At 37.5% G+C, this 15,511-nt stretch overlaps 1 protein-coding gene across 7 annotated transcripts in view; it reads right to left on the bottom strand.

Annotated features, from left to right (window-relative positions):
* The window catches only part of Ipp (intracisternal A particle-promoted polypeptide), a 42,864-nt gene extending 29,541 nt beyond the window's left edge, over positions 1–13,323 (bottom strand). For 2 of the 7 annotated variants that reach the window (XM_047524634.1, XM_047524659.1), the window contains exons 1-3: positions 13,085–13,323; positions 10,198–10,539; positions 5,034–5,465 (exon numbers count right to left, since the gene is read on the bottom strand). In XM_047524634.1, the coding sequence (XP_047380590.1) occupies positions 5,034–5,465; positions 10,198–10,489 (724 nt within the window). In that variant the 5' untranslated portion in view covers positions 10,490–10,539; positions 13,085–13,323. Of the gene's footprint in view, positions 1–5,033; positions 5,466–10,197; positions 10,540–12,314; positions 12,410–12,930; positions 13,044–13,084 lie in introns of those variants that run through there. The other 5 variants (XM_047524653.1, XM_047524642.1, XM_047524604.1 and 2 more) reach the window with 4 other exon arrangements.
* Between the last annotated feature and the right edge of the window lie 2,188 nt (positions 13,324–15,511).

Here is a 15,511-nt window from a genome sequence, read left to right as displayed (position 1 = left end):
ACAGGACTCCCATAGCTCAAGAAATAAAAGCAAGAATCAATAACTGGGATAGATTCAAACTAAAAAGCTTTCTCTCAGCAAAGGAAACTATCAGCAATGCAAAGAAAGAGCCTACAGAGTGGGAGAAAATCTTTGCCAATCATACTTCAGATAGAGCACTAATCTCCAGAATCTATAAAGAACTCAAAAAATTCTACACCAAGAATGCAAATAATCCAATAGACAAATAGGCTAAGGAAATGAATAGACACTTCACAGAAGAAGATCTACAAGCAATCAACAAACATATGGAAAAATGTTCAACATCTCTAGTAATAAGAGAAATGCAAATCAAAACCACCCTAAGATTCCATCTCACCCCAATTAGAATGGCGATTATCAAGAATACAAGAAACAACAGGTGTTGGCGAGGATGTAGGGAGAAAGGTACACTCATACATTGCTGGTGGGGCTGCAAATTAGTGCAGCCACTCTGGAAAGCAGTGTGGAGATTCCTTAGAAAACTTGGAATGGAACCACCATTTGACCCAGCTATCCCACTCCTTGGCCTATACCCAAAGGACTTAAAATCAGCATACTACAGAGATACAGCCACATCAATGTTCATAGCTGCTCAGTTCACAAGAGCCAGATTGTGGAGCCAACCTAGATGTCCTTCAATTGATGAATGGATAAAGAAACTGTGGTATATATATATATAATGGAATATTACTCAGCCATAAAGAATGATAAAATTATGGCATTTGCAGGCAAATGAATGAAATTGGAGAATATCATGCTAAGTGAGATAAGCCAATCTCAAAAAACCAAAGGACAAATGATATCGCTAATAGGTGGATGATGACACATAATGGGGGGTGGGAGGGGTTAGTGTTAGGGTTAGAGTTAGGGTTAGGGAGGGGGGCAAGAATGGAGGAAGGAAGAACTGTATAGAGGGAAAAGAGGGTGGAAGGGGTGGAAGGGGTGGGAGGGGTGGGGGGGAAGGGGAAAAAATAACAGAATGAATCAAACAATATTACCCTATGTAAATTTATGATTACTCAAATGGTATGCCTTTACGCCATGTACAGAGAAACAAGTATCCCATTTGTTTACAATAAAAAAAAAATACATAGAACTTATCAAACTTGTAAGAATTCAAGAAATACACTAACCATGACTTTTTCTTGAGGAAAGTACTTGATGAAATCTAACCAAACAAAACAATGAATAAAAAAAAAGTACAGAGATATAAACACCATGGTTGAAAAACTGGCGGAAATCGTCAAACTCATTTAAGTACAGAGATAGAGAAAAAGGCATAGAACTAAGGGAATCATGATAGCAAATAGCTATATAAATAAAGGCTATAAACCTTAACAGAGAGAGTAGGAGGAAAGAAAAATAAAAATGCTAAGTACCTCATTTTTCTTACCAGAGTTGATAACTGTTTAAAAATGGAACTATGATTTCATCTTTAAATAATTTTGCCCTTAATTTCATATGAATCTTTAAGATTATTTCTTGAAATGGAGAAATAGTTATCTGAAATTAATCATTGCTTCTGTTTCTTCTTTTAACTTTTAGTGAAACTTAACTAAATTTTTATATTATAAACAGTATATATAGGATTCTTATTCTTACTAAAATATTTTCTTCTGTTCATCCAACCATCCACTTATCATCAATCCTCATTTATAGAAAATTTAGAATGATATTTCCTATATGTGAATTAAAACTGGCTATTTCTAAGTGGCAGACTTTGGGTGATTTATTGTTTTATTTTGCAGTGCTGGGGATCAAACCCAGGACCTTGCTCTAGCATGCATTCTACCACTGAACTACATCCCCAGCCCTTGTGTGTATGTATATATACACACACATATTTATGTATATGTATATTTTTATGTATATCTTATGTATATGCCCCAGCTGATCTCAAACTTGCAATCCTCCTGCTTCAGCCTTCAGAGTTGCTGGGATTATAGTTGTGAGCCACTGCGACCAGATCCTGTTTGTTGCTTTTTATATATTTGTATTACCTAACTTTTTATAACAATCATGTACCATTAATTAGGGAAAAATATCTACACATTCACATAACATAATTTAACTATGTAGGTTAGTATTTTGCTCCTTCTCTGAATTTTGTGGTGTAGTCTTCTTGTTTTTCTCTAATAGAATACCCATATTTTCTCTAATATAATCAAAGTTTCAAAGTTGAAAAATATTAATGTTGACTTTTTTTAAATCCTCAATTTCAGCCCAGCATGCAGGTGTATACCTGCAACTCCAGAGGCTAAGGCAAGAGGATCACAAGTGAAAGACCAACCTGGGTACTTAGTGAGACCCTGTCTCAAAATTAAAAAATTAACAGGGCTGCAGAAGTAACTGAGTGGTGAATTCAGGTAGTGTTCCTGGGTTCAATTCCCCAGACAACACACATACACACACAATCCACAATTTACCTCTCCCTGACACCTTTAACTTTTTTCCTCTAGTAAAATACCTTTATGTGATAACTACTGGGCCTGCTTAAAAAACAGAGGACAAGCCCAGCATGGTAGTGCATGCCTGTAATCCCACTGGCTCAGGAGGCTGAGGCAGAAGGACTGCAAGTTCAAGGACAGCCTCAGCAACCTAACAAGGCCCTAAGTAACTCAGCAAGACCCTGAATTAAAATGAAAAATAAAAAGGGCTGGGAATGTAGCTCAGTGTTAAAGCACCTCTGGGTTCAAACTCCATTACTAAAAACAAAACAAAACAAAAAACAGTGGGAGACTTAATTTTAATCATAAAAAGCTGTAGGAAAATAAGCCCCAATTATAGGGAACCCTGACTTGTTCCTAGTGAAGGAATTTGCCCTCAGCACTCTGTATCCTGGGCACTTGGGAAAAGCCAACTCAGACATAAAAACCTTTATCCATTCCTAAATTCTCACAAGACTCATACAAAAGTATGTCTGGGTAATTTCTCTCCCTTGTTTTAGCATTTAAATATGGTCAATCCTCATTATTTGAGGATTCTCTATTTGTGAATAACCCTTATTCACTAAAAAGTAGTTTAACCCCAAAATTAATATTTGGAGTGCTTTTGCAGTTATTCATTGACATGTTCAGAACTGTACCAAATCTGAATCTTCTTACATGTACTTTCTGGGTGAGGTCGAAGAAGGCTTCACTCTTATTTTAGCTCCTATACTGTTAATAAACACCCTTTTCAGTCTACTTAATGCCATGTTTTTTGCATCTTTCTTCTTTTTGTTGATTTTCCTGTTTAAAATGGTCCCCAGCTGTAGTAGTCAAGTGCTACGTAGTGTTCCTATGTGCAACAAGGCTAATATATGTCTCACAGAGAAAACACAGTTGGTCCTGCGTATCTGTTAGTTCCATATCCACGTTCAACCAATGGCAGATAAAAATATTTGGGAAAAAATATTATCTGTACTGAACATGTACAGATGTTCTTGTCTTTATTCTCTAAACAATACAGTATAACAACTATTTATATTGCATTTACATTGAATTAGATATTATAAGTAATTTAGAGATGATTTAAAATACATGGAAAGACTGTGCAGGTTATATACAAAGACCATTTATATAAAGGACTTAAGTACGTGTGGATTTTGGTATCCTTGGGGGTCCAGGAACCAATTTCCCTAGGAATCTGACAGATGAGTATTTGTATTAGGTAAGCTTCATTCAGGAATAAGTTATAGTGCTATTGGCTATGAGTTCAATGTTAATAATTATTAACAATATGCATTATTCAAGGCATTTTTTGATTTAAAACACACTTAAAATACTCCAGGCTTTGTATTGACTGGAGAACACAAATGTAACCAGAGGCTTGTAGGAAGCTAACCCTACATATCATCTAGGAGAAATAGCTCAGTATTTGTTAATTTAGTGTTTGTGGCAACCTAATAGAAAATAACTATTGCAAGTAACAATTAACACTATATGTACTAATAAAAAATATCACTCAGAAAAACCTACAAAATTCTCTTAACACTGCTAGGAGTGGAGAAAAAAACTAGTAATCTATTATTCAAAATAATTTCTTCATAGAATTACACCTTAGATGCTTACTAGTGCTATTTAATTTGCAGGAAGATCATCTGTAATTGTTAAAACCTAACATTTCTTTTTTAAAAATACTTTCTTAGTTGTCAATGGACCTTTATTTTATTTATTTATATGTGGTGCTGAAAATCAAATCCAGTGCCTCACACATGCTAGGCAAGCGCTCTACCATTGCGCTACAACACCAGCCTACAACCTAATATTTCAATGCATGACAACAGTAAAAGTATCAAATCGTTAAACCATATTTAAAGAAGCTTTTAAAAAGAAATTTAAGTTTTATAATTTTCTAATATACAGATTAAAACCTACTTTATACTATGGTACAAATATTTTCAGAAAGAAGCTTATAATTGGGCTGGGAATATAGCTCAGTGGTAGAGCACTTGCCTAACATGTACAAGGTCCTGTACAGGAAAAAAAAAATCAAATTTAAAGATGATTCAAAGGTTACTCAGAGGCTATAATATTATATCAATATAAAATTCATATTATAATGAGAGGCAATTATTCAGTTTTGATTTTGTTTTTAGTGTATACATTTTCTTCAAATGTTGAAAATTTCAGAATGGCAAGAGGAAATCTTGCATTGAATAATTAGTACTATCAACAATAGCAGAGCAGTGTTAGTTTTCTCAGTAACTTTATAACACTATCTTATTAATTTCAAGAAAGATATATAAGAATTTCATTAATGGGCTGGGGAGATAGCTCAGTTGGTAGAGTGCTTGCCTTGCAAGAACAAGGCCCTGGGTTTGATCCCTGGTACTGCAAAAAAAAAAAAAAAAAAAAAAAAAAAAAAGAATTTCATTAAAATAGAGAGTAGAAATACTGAAATACTGTCTACTCATCAAACTTGTATCTTATAGAATCATTTAGTAGATGTTACTGGATCAAAAAATGAAAACATTTCAGAGAAAAAGCCATTTGATGGTCAATTAATTTGATATACAATAAGAAAGTTACCTTCTATATACTTTAAAAGTCTCTGAGGAGGTAATAAAGGGAATCTAATTGGGTCCAGCACTTCCACCACATGTTTTCTTCTCTTTCCCAGATCTTTCAGAATCCATTGCATTGCAGCTAAGAAGACCTGGTATTCATCCTCAATGCTAAGCTCTTCACTTCGTAAAATTTTGATTAGCTGATCTTTTGTAAGTGCCAGGAACTCTTCCCCATTATGAACCTCCAAGAAATGGACATGGATGTAGTTTTCTGTGAATTCCAAAAGATCATGGCAGGCAATTTGCTCAGAGAACTGAAAGATCCCAATGCAGTTCAATGGATCAATTTGTCCTTTGAGAAATTCACAGCAAAGATTAACAACTTCAGTCAACTGTAGCATGTCCGCTGCAACAATCAACTCCTGAACATTGTTCACACCTATGTTCACTATACCTGGGGAGTAGGGAGACAAAATAGCCAAAAGATAAAAACAAACATTTTATTTAACATACTCAAAAATATTTTACTTGACTACATTAAGAGTTTAATGGGGGGCTGGGGTTGTAGCTCAGTTGTAGAGCGCTTGCCTAGTTGGTAAGGCACTGGTTTTCGATCCTCAGCAGCACATAAAAACAAATAAATAAAATAAAGGTTAAATTCTAAAAATAAAAAGAGTTCAATGTTGGCAAAATAGAAGTTTAATAAAAAGGCAACAAAGGATTTTTGGAATGACCACAAAACTTAAATAAATTTTAACACTTATGAAATACTTACAGTGAACCAGACACAGTATTAATTCCTTCATACACTTATTTAACCTTCACTACGATTCCATATGGTAGGTATCTTTTTTCTTATTATTGTACTAAGGAAACAGAATCAGAAAGTTTAAGTAACTTTTCCCAATCTTAAATAGCTAAGCAAGTTGCAGGGTAGGGACTGACATCTAAGTCCATGTTTTTGGTTTGTTGATTTGCTTTTGATTTTGCACTACCGGGAATCAAGCAAGTACAGTGCTTACCACATGCTAGGTAAATGTTCTACATCCCTGGTCCTTTTTAAAAAGTATAATTTTTAAATAGGGTCTTGATAAATTGCCCAGGCTGGCCTCGAATTTTTGATCCTTCTGCCTCAGCCTCCTGAGTAGCTGGGATTATAGACCAGAGCCACTGAGCTCAGCTGAAGTACATGCTTTTTACATAAAGATGCAGTTATGTAACAAACATCACTAAGGGACTAGGGAAAGTAATAAAGGTCTTTACCTCCAATTATGATAAAATGTTTTAAGTTATATAATGACTTTGGGAGGACATCAAAGAGCCAATTATATTTAATGGGGGGGGGGGGATCAGTGTAATTCTCCTACCTAATATCCTACCTAATAAGAATAAACTCTTGGGACTGGGGTTGTGGCTCAGCAGGCACTTGCCCAGCATATATGAGGCACTGGGTTCCATCCTCAGCACCACATAAAGAAAAAAGAAAGAAAAGAAAGTCATTAAAAAAAAAAGTAAAAAAAAAAAGAAGAATAAACTCTCCATTCCATCTTATACTTTCCTTTTACTGTATGCCTTTTATTATAATTGCTCCACCAAACTTCTTGCCCAAAGTTTGTTTTCCTTAGATTTGTAAAGTCTGTCAGGACAAACCTTGCCTCCTCTGTATTCCCAATACCCAGCACATATTATGGTGGTGCACAGCTGTAATTCCAGCAGCTCCAGAGGCTGAAGCAGGAGGACTGCAAGTTCAAAGCCAGCCCCAGCACCTTAGCAAGATCTGTCTCAAAAAATAAAAAGGGCTGGGAATGTGGTGTGGTGGTAAAGTACCCCTGAGTTCAATCCCTTGGTACCAAAAAAAAAAAAAAATTAAATGAAAGAATGGCCAAATAGATTAAGGTGAGAGGAAGAATATGGCTCACAGAATGTAAACTGGAATTTTCCCAAAAGTATAAAAAATGAAATACAGCAAGAGGGGGTAGGTGGCAGTGGCTACAAAGAAAACTGGGTTAGACCACTGGAATGAAATGGGAATTCACTGCAGATCATGGGTGACTGCTAGTAGATGGATAATACCTAGAGTTGCTTGAAAGTAAGAAAAAGAATGCTCTTCAACTTAACAGAACTTCATAGGTTACTAAGAGCTTTCATGTTTCCTAAAATTTATCTCATTCAACCTTTACATGAACTATAAAGTGCTATGATCTTCACTTTATAAATAAAGAAAAAAAAGATTCTCACAGACTTATTTCTATTTTGTAAATACCTAATCTGCACATCTATAAAGCTCTGTTAAGGCAGAGACCTTGTCTCGTTTACTGTCATATTCCTAGTGCCTACCTCAAAAAAGTATTCAACAGATATTTGTTAAAAGAATGAATGATTGGGGCTGGGGAAATAGCTCAGTCGGTAGAGTGCTTGCATTGTAAGCACAAGGCCCTGAGTTCGATCCCCAGCACCAAAAAAAGAAAGAAAAAAAAAAAAAAAGAATGAATGATAGACTAATGTTAAATGAAATGTCTAGTATCACACAATTAATTAGTGCCAGAGTTAGATCTCAAACCCAAATCAGTAGATTCCAGGTGAAGTGCATAAAAATCTAAGATGAGACATATACATTAAGACATGTTAGAACTGTGAATGGTTAATAAAGAAAAACAAGGCCAAAGGAGAGATAAATAGAATAATAGGTTTTGTGGTCCCCACATCCCCAAAAAGGAAATGGTATTACAATGAAAATAAAAGAACATCATAAAGACTAATTGTGTCAATGGACTACAAATTTCCCTGTCTAATAAATACTCAATATGCATTTGAATTTCATCCTTACTAAGGGAAACTTGACTTTGTTTTGGGTGGCAACCATGCCCTGCTGAAAATTGCAGATAGGTGTGAAACTTTAAATGAGCATGGCCCTCAGGATACAGGCAGCAGTTGTTGGTAAGGATTACCAGACAAATCTTTAAAAAACATAGATTCTTACACTGGCAGGCCCTTTTATGTTTCCCCCTTCCTCCCTCCTGGCTGGAGTTCAGTGAGTAAGAGAATGGAAGTTATAGATAATGAAGCAAACTACTAGAATATTGGGACACTAATGACATTATAAAGCCACCACAACAGCCTTGGAATGCCTACTATGTATTCATTTTTGTGGAAAAATAAACTCCTATATTATTAAGCTATTTTATGTCTATTCCAGCAGTTATATGCTGTTCTTAACCGATACTGATTTTACCTCAAATGTCAATTCTCGACAATATTATTTTATCCCGATATGATCAGTAGCTTTTAGTTCTCAGCAATTTACCACCTTTAACTTCTTTGATGGAAGTGCTAATCACCAGCAATATAGTGATGAAGTCATGAATGAACATTCTTTCACTATCTTGTTTATCTGCTTCAGACAACAGAAGCAGAATAGACCACTTCTGACATTTCTTCGGTTTTTATATAGTTCAATACTAATTTCATGGGTTAATCTGGGTTGATTCATAGTTTTTTCAAATAAATGAAGCAGGAAGAACTTAGGAATCATTTGGAGTAGTGAGTTCAAAATTCTCTCAATGTAAGAACTGTATTGTTTTTAGCAAATAAAAGATAATTAAGATTATCACTGTTTTCTAAAATTTCCCCAAAAAGGAATATGAAACAATAAAGAGAAAAGAAATCACTTTTTGTCATTTTCCATATTTAAACACCATGCATGAAAAAAACAATACCTAACTGGGCCACACAATTATCTTCCACCAATAGTCTCTTAAGAAGAGCATAGCACAGTGGCACATCCAGTGACTTTGGAGGCCAATTCAGGAGGATTCCAAAGAGCCCAGCCTCAGCAACTTAGCAAGGCCCTAAGCAACTTAGCAAGACCCTGTCTCAAAATAAAAAAAACCCTAAAAGGTACTGTGGGTGGAACTCAGTGGTTAAGCACTCCTGGGTTCAATCCCAGTACCAAATCAAAAAAAAGAAGAGCATAGTACATTGTCAAAACTAGCCCAAATAAACAGGTGTTGTTTTCAAACTTTTTTTCCTGATTTTAGGAGTAATATATAATCACTACAGAAAAAAGTTTAAAACAGAAAAGTATAAAAATAAAAAGGAAAATCACACGTTTTCCACACACAGACATACACTGTATTAACAATTCAGTGTATTTCTTTCAACACTTTTTTCTATGCATATGTATGTTGCATATTCTTTAAGACTATACATAGTTCTTGTATGCATGTCCTAATGTCATAGGAATGCTTCAAAATGTTTTAAAAATAAAAGTTTTGACTAAAATAATGCATGCTGATTATAAACAATTTGAGGGAAAAGGGTAAAATAATCTTGCATATTCAACCACCTGTTGATAAACACTATTAACATTCTAATCTCTTTCTCATGCACAAATACACAAGTAACTTTTTGTTTTTTTGCAAAACTTGGGTTGCATTTATATTCTGATTTTTTTGCTTTAGTATATTATAAACTTTCTCCCATAAGACCATATTTTAAAAAATTATCTGAAATTTCTAAGAAATAGCAGGGTGTGGTGGCACATGCCTATAATCCCAGCAGCTCAGGAGGCTGAGACAGGAGAAATGTGAGTTCAAAGTCAGTCTCAGCAATGGTGAGGTGCTAAGCAACTCAATGAGACCCTGTCTCTAAATAAAATGCAAAACAGGGCTGGGGAGGTGGCTCAGTGGCTGAGTGCCCCTAAATTCAATCCCTGGTACCCACCCCCCAATAAAAAGAAATATTCCATTTCACATACACACATACACACACACACACACACACACCATGATTTATTTAACTGTATAACCCACTGAGGGACAATTACCTTGGGTCCAATTGTATATTACTATATATAATGTTACAATAAAATTGTGGTTCACAAAAAAAATGTGGTTCACAGATATTTGCCTGTATCATTAGTCAATTCCTTAGGACTCCTAGGAAAGGAGCACTGAGTCAAAAGAAAAGAATTTTTGCTGGACATGATGTGTACCTGTGGTCCTCAATACTCAAGAAGAGACCGCATCTCAAAAAAAAAAAAAAAAAAGAAAAAAAAGAACTTTTTAAAGTTTACTAACATCTTTACTAAGTTACCTTCCATATTAAGTTAGATCTACTTTTGTTCCCACCACAGTGTGAGTGATTGCATCATTCTTCACTCAAAGTAACAGGCTCATGTAACATACCTGTGTAAATGAAATCTAAAAGTAGTTGAAAGATTCCAGCTTCAATTCCTAGAATCTGTACCACATCTTTTGAGGACTCTCTCATTCCTCCAGTGAACAAAGCTGCAAAATATGGACTACTAGCAGCCAAAATTAGTCGATGAACATTAAAAGTCTCCTTCCCAACTTGCAATTGCACGTCGCAAAAATGCTGTCCATTTCTCATTTTATTGATCTGGGCCAAGATGAGTTGAGCATGTTTATCTGAAGCAAATGGATTATCACCAGCCTTGGAATGGCCTTCATTGGCCATGATGATCACAGATTAATTAAAAGAACTATTGCCCATAGTCTTCTCTTACCCTGAAAAACAAAATACAAAGAGATCCAAAAACATGTTTATGTATTTAACCTTCCTTATGCTTACAATTTATTTAGCAACATAAACTACACACAAAACAAATAGGACTAAATTGTACAGTACTACTTCCAATATGGTTTCAGAGAAGGGAATAAATCATGGGGGCTAAAACAACCAGGGGGTATCTCACAGAAGAAATGGGACCTAAATTGTATATTAAAAGATAAACAGCATTAAAGTATGCAAAGAGGTCATATGCCCCTCTGGGTAAAGAAAATAAGGCACAATGGCAGAAAGTTTTTGCACACTACAGTAAGGAAGAACACATCACAGCCAGAATGAACTTTCAAAAATCAATTGTGATCAGTTCAAATGTCTATTTAAAATTCTTCAATTTGAATGTTTCCCTTAACACACAAAGCCCTTCTTGATCTTTGTTGTAACCTAGCCCCCGTTCATACATAACTTTCTACCCGAAGACTTCCCTGTCCCTCTCCCCTCTGAGTTTGGTGATCACCTTAAGTTTACACCTGTTTTACAGCCCATGTCTCACTCTACCTTGTCAGACACCCTACCATTCTAATACCAACACACACACACACACACACACACACACACACACAAAGTTTCTTGAAAGACAGTTCCTTAAGGGTAGGGAATGATCACCTTTCATAGCTCTAGTACCTATCTCAACATATATATTAGCTTTTCAAATGTTTGTCAAATGAATGAGAAATAATAACTTAGGTTGGTTTTTGGTTACTGTTAGCTTCTTTACATACTAATTACAATTCTCACAATAATTAAGAGGTGAGAAAAAAAGATAATCCTATCTAAGATGAGAGAGGAGGAAACTTTATGAAGCTCAAAGTTTCCCCCAGGATACAGTTTTAGTATAATGACTGTCTGAGTATCTGAATCCAGGTCTTTTCCCACCACATCACAGGACACAGAATTTATTAGCACAGGTTATAGAGAAAGGGCCTTGAAACTGAAGCATAGAAATTTGGACCTGAGTTTTTATAGGTTTAACAAGAGCAAACATGATAACAGCCATATTTCAGAACTGTTTGGTTTTTCAGAGGCATGATCTAGGGGATAACAAAGTCCTAATAAATGGTATTTGAGCTTCAGAAATGAGAGCCAGAGGGATAAATTCAAGTTACTTTTTGAATAAAGAAGTCATAATATCCTATAATATAAGAGATATGGAAAGAAAGCACAGAGGAAACCTAAAATGACTAAGGTTTTGTGATTTAGGTATCAAGGAGAATTGGTAATAAGATTTAAAGAAATGATATGGGCTGACATTAGATAAAATGGTTACATTTATAGCATCTAGTCAAATTTATCAAAGTCAAAATAACTAAGCTGATTATCATGACTATCTAGGAATTAACTTATTGAGAAATCTGAGAGGTACTAAGGTAGCTACTAAGACTTCACATCAGCATCTACATTTAACTAGCATATAAACACATTGTATTTGTCCCTTCCTAGATATTCAACTAGCAGATATTATTAAACATGACAAGGTTGTCAGACTTTTCTCTGGCTTTAGATTTCTCCCTGTCAGTAGCTTTTGGACTCCAGTGGTACAGTTACAGGGGAACCCCTCTGTCCCCTACTTCAAGGCATCAAGCACAGTCACTGAGCTAAAATGTTGCCTCCTGCTACCAGAAAGAGTTTGCTGAATAACCCACTCTGGTAGCAGACAGCAGAAATCCTAGTATGTTACTACTCTTCTGAGTAACTGCTGGTACAGTCAGTGGAGTACCTCACTGGCAGGCGGAGTGATCATATTTCCAAATGAAAAGAGCAGGATCCTGGGACATTGCAGAGGGGTGTAAGAACATGCCTCAAGTGACCCAAACTTGAAAGGCAGATTAGGAAGTGGACACAATCGGAAAAACTAAAGAAGACCTGTTTACTGGCCTTGGATGCACTGTTGAGAGTATCTGGAAGCTGCTTCAGCAAACGGTGTCAGAAAGAATTCTGGACGACCGTCGGAGAAGAAGGTGGAGGGAGGGAGAGAGGGGGAGGGGAGGGAGAAAGGAAGAGGAGAGGGGGAGAGGGGAGGGGGAGAAGGGGAGAGGGAGAGAGAGAGAGAGAGAGAGAGAGAGAAATAAAACCAGAAAAACAAAACTGAGGTTCTTTGTTCTTGGTTTGAGGGCTGGACCTGTAGAACTACCCATAAGCTCCTGCAACACTAAAGGTGGATAAGCAATCCGGAGCTACCGAAAGGGCAAGGAAGGGATCTCAGACAACTGAGGGGACAGCAGGGCAGCCGGGGACACGGCCCTCGTTTTCTCGAGTGGAGCCGGGAGAGCAGAGGCCGCAGCTTTCCAGATAAGAGGACGCTCCAGTGAGGGCGAAAATACTGCCAGACGTACGCCTGTGGCGGCAGGACAGGAGAGGAGAAACCAGTTCCAGAGCTCCTCTCCATCTACTCCTCCCGAGTCCCCAGAGCCGGACACAGCCCGACACAGCAGAAGAGGAAGTTCCCAGGCCCATCACAGACGCATCCCGGACGCAGGCCCTTCTTACCCGCCGCTTCCCCTTCCCGCCGGCGCCCGCTCAGGCCCTGCGCGCGCAGTCGTGACCCGCACAGGCGCGGAGAGGGCGGGGGAAACCCGGCGGGGTGACGGGGTGGTGCGGTCCCCAGAGGGCTGGAAGACAAGCCAGGCGGGGTAAAGTGTCTGCGGAGCTCAGCGGGTCTGGCTTTTCTCTGCGCGTGCGCCAGGCTCTTCCGCTCGCGCAGAGCCCTCTGCCGTGGCCCTGGGCCTGGGCTCGCCTCCCGCCGGGCGCGCGGCGGGGTTGCCAGCCTGCGCTGCTGCTGGCTGGGGCGGGACCGTTCGCCCTTTCCATTCCGACCACGCTCTGGATTCCTGTGGCGTCCCAATCAGAACGCAGACTTCAGTGTTGCCAGATAGAAATTGTGCCTCTCTACCAGCCTCAGATCATTTTATGAGCCTCTGCTTGACTGCGCCCAGCACTGAAAGAATACCTACTTGAGGGAAGGGAGAACTTGGAACGCCTAGTTCTTTTTCACTGTTGAACCTCATAATCTGTCATATTAGTGACTTTCAAACTTTTTAAAATCCCAGCCCATGGTGAACAAAGCCGATTTATATCAAATCCAATACAAACAAAATTTTCATAAAACTATCTTTACACTTACTACCCGCTATGCACTAAATTTCTTCTATTTCGTTACCAAAATTATAGGAAATGTTGAGGACTTGGAAAAAAGCAAAGGAGATTACCGAGTGCCCATTCAGCGTTAGACTGGGCATTATCTAGCAGAGACTAGAAGGATTTGAATCCCTAGGGACCCCTGATATTCTAGTGACTAAGCTGATTTATAAGAAAACCGAGAGTATTTAAAGTAACTCATAAAACAACATTACTTTTTTTTTTATTGTTAAGTAGCAGACATGAGCAGCTAGTCAGGAGTTTCAGAAAATACATAGTACAGAGCAAATCAGTTCATCAACAGCCCTTTCTCGGAAGGTCTGGCAAAATAGGTATTTCAGGACCCTTGTCTGATCCAGGCCCTATAAAATATTCCTCTTACAACAGGAGGAACATAGATAAATTTAGGGAAGGCAAAAATGTTTGCTCAGATGGATTAATCACTAAGACATCTTTAACAAGATCCTACACAAACAACATAGACCAGAGATTTCCAGACCTAGGAAAGCAGGGTGATTAAGTCTGGAGCCACCAATCATAAATTCTGTAAAACCAGTTCCAGTTAAGACTGGTCAGCCAGGCCAAGATGACCAAGACATGCCCTTGTTGTTAGTTAATCTACTCTATCAATCTAGAGCCAAGAGGTGGGACCTTCTAACAATCTCCTTCCTACCAAATAAAAGCTGGGATACAGAAGTCAATTGTTGCTCTCCTCTCTGAGAGGACACACTCTCTCTTGAGAAGTGTTTCCTCCATCCCCTTCTTCTTTCTCTTCTAATAAACTTTGGTATACCTTCACCAAGTCCTATGTCTTGCTTGAAATCCTCTCATTTGAAGACACTAGAACTATGAACACAACTCAATCTCCAGTAAGATCTTATCTCAGGTATGATCTTATCTCCATTATCAATATTAAGATGCTTTTGCTCCTCTTTACAGATCCATTTCAACATTTCTGATTTTTAGTAAATTCATACAACATTCCTGTAACATGCTGCTGGCTCTCCTCTTAAGGGGATAAACAAAATATTTGCTATTTGTTTATTTTATATTTGAGAGTCATGATTTTACTTTTCAAAAAAATTAAGCCTCAGCACCACGAAAATTAATTTCACTATTACTATTTTACTTTTACTTACTATTGGGTTGGACTCGCCGATTTGAAAAACTCTATTTCTGGGTGTATGCCTAGAAAGAGAATTGCTACAACATAGGATCTGTGCATCTTTTTTTTTTTTTTCTGTGCATCTTTTATCTCACTAGAAAATACTTCTTTTCCAAACTCTCCAATCTACATTCCCATCAGCAGTAAATAGAGTTCCTTTGCTTTGCATCCTTGACAACATTTAATATTGTTAGATGTTTCAATATTATATAATCTGGTAGGTGTAAAATGGTATTTCATGTTTATTTCAATTTGCATTCCCTAATTATTAATGAGATTAAGTTGTAAAAAGATGTTTATAGGGTGTTACAGACTGAATTGTGGCCTCTCTCTGATTCACATGGTGAAGCCCTAGCCCCAGTGCAATAGTATTTGGAGATGGGGCCTTTGGGAGTCAAACAGGGTTAAATGGGGCTGAGAGTGGGACCCTCACAATGAATTTAGTACCCTTATAAGACCATAGAGAGCTCTCTCACACCCACAAATACATATAGGAGGTCATGTGAACACACAGTGAAATGGTAACTGCCTACAAGCCAAGAGAAGAGGTCTCAGAATGAAATCTACCTTGGTGAGTGTGGTGGCGCATGTCTGTGATTCCAGCAATTTGGGAG

The sequence above is a fragment of the Sciurus carolinensis genome, chromosome 1 (genome assembly GCF_902686445.1).
Source record: "Sciurus carolinensis chromosome 1, mSciCar1.2, whole genome shotgun sequence".
Lineage (NCBI taxonomy): Eukaryota > Metazoa > Chordata > Mammalia > Rodentia > Sciuridae > Sciurus > Sciurus carolinensis.
The sequence above is the reverse complement of the archived record's forward strand: the minus strand, read 5'-3'. Positions and strand labels throughout refer to the sequence as shown.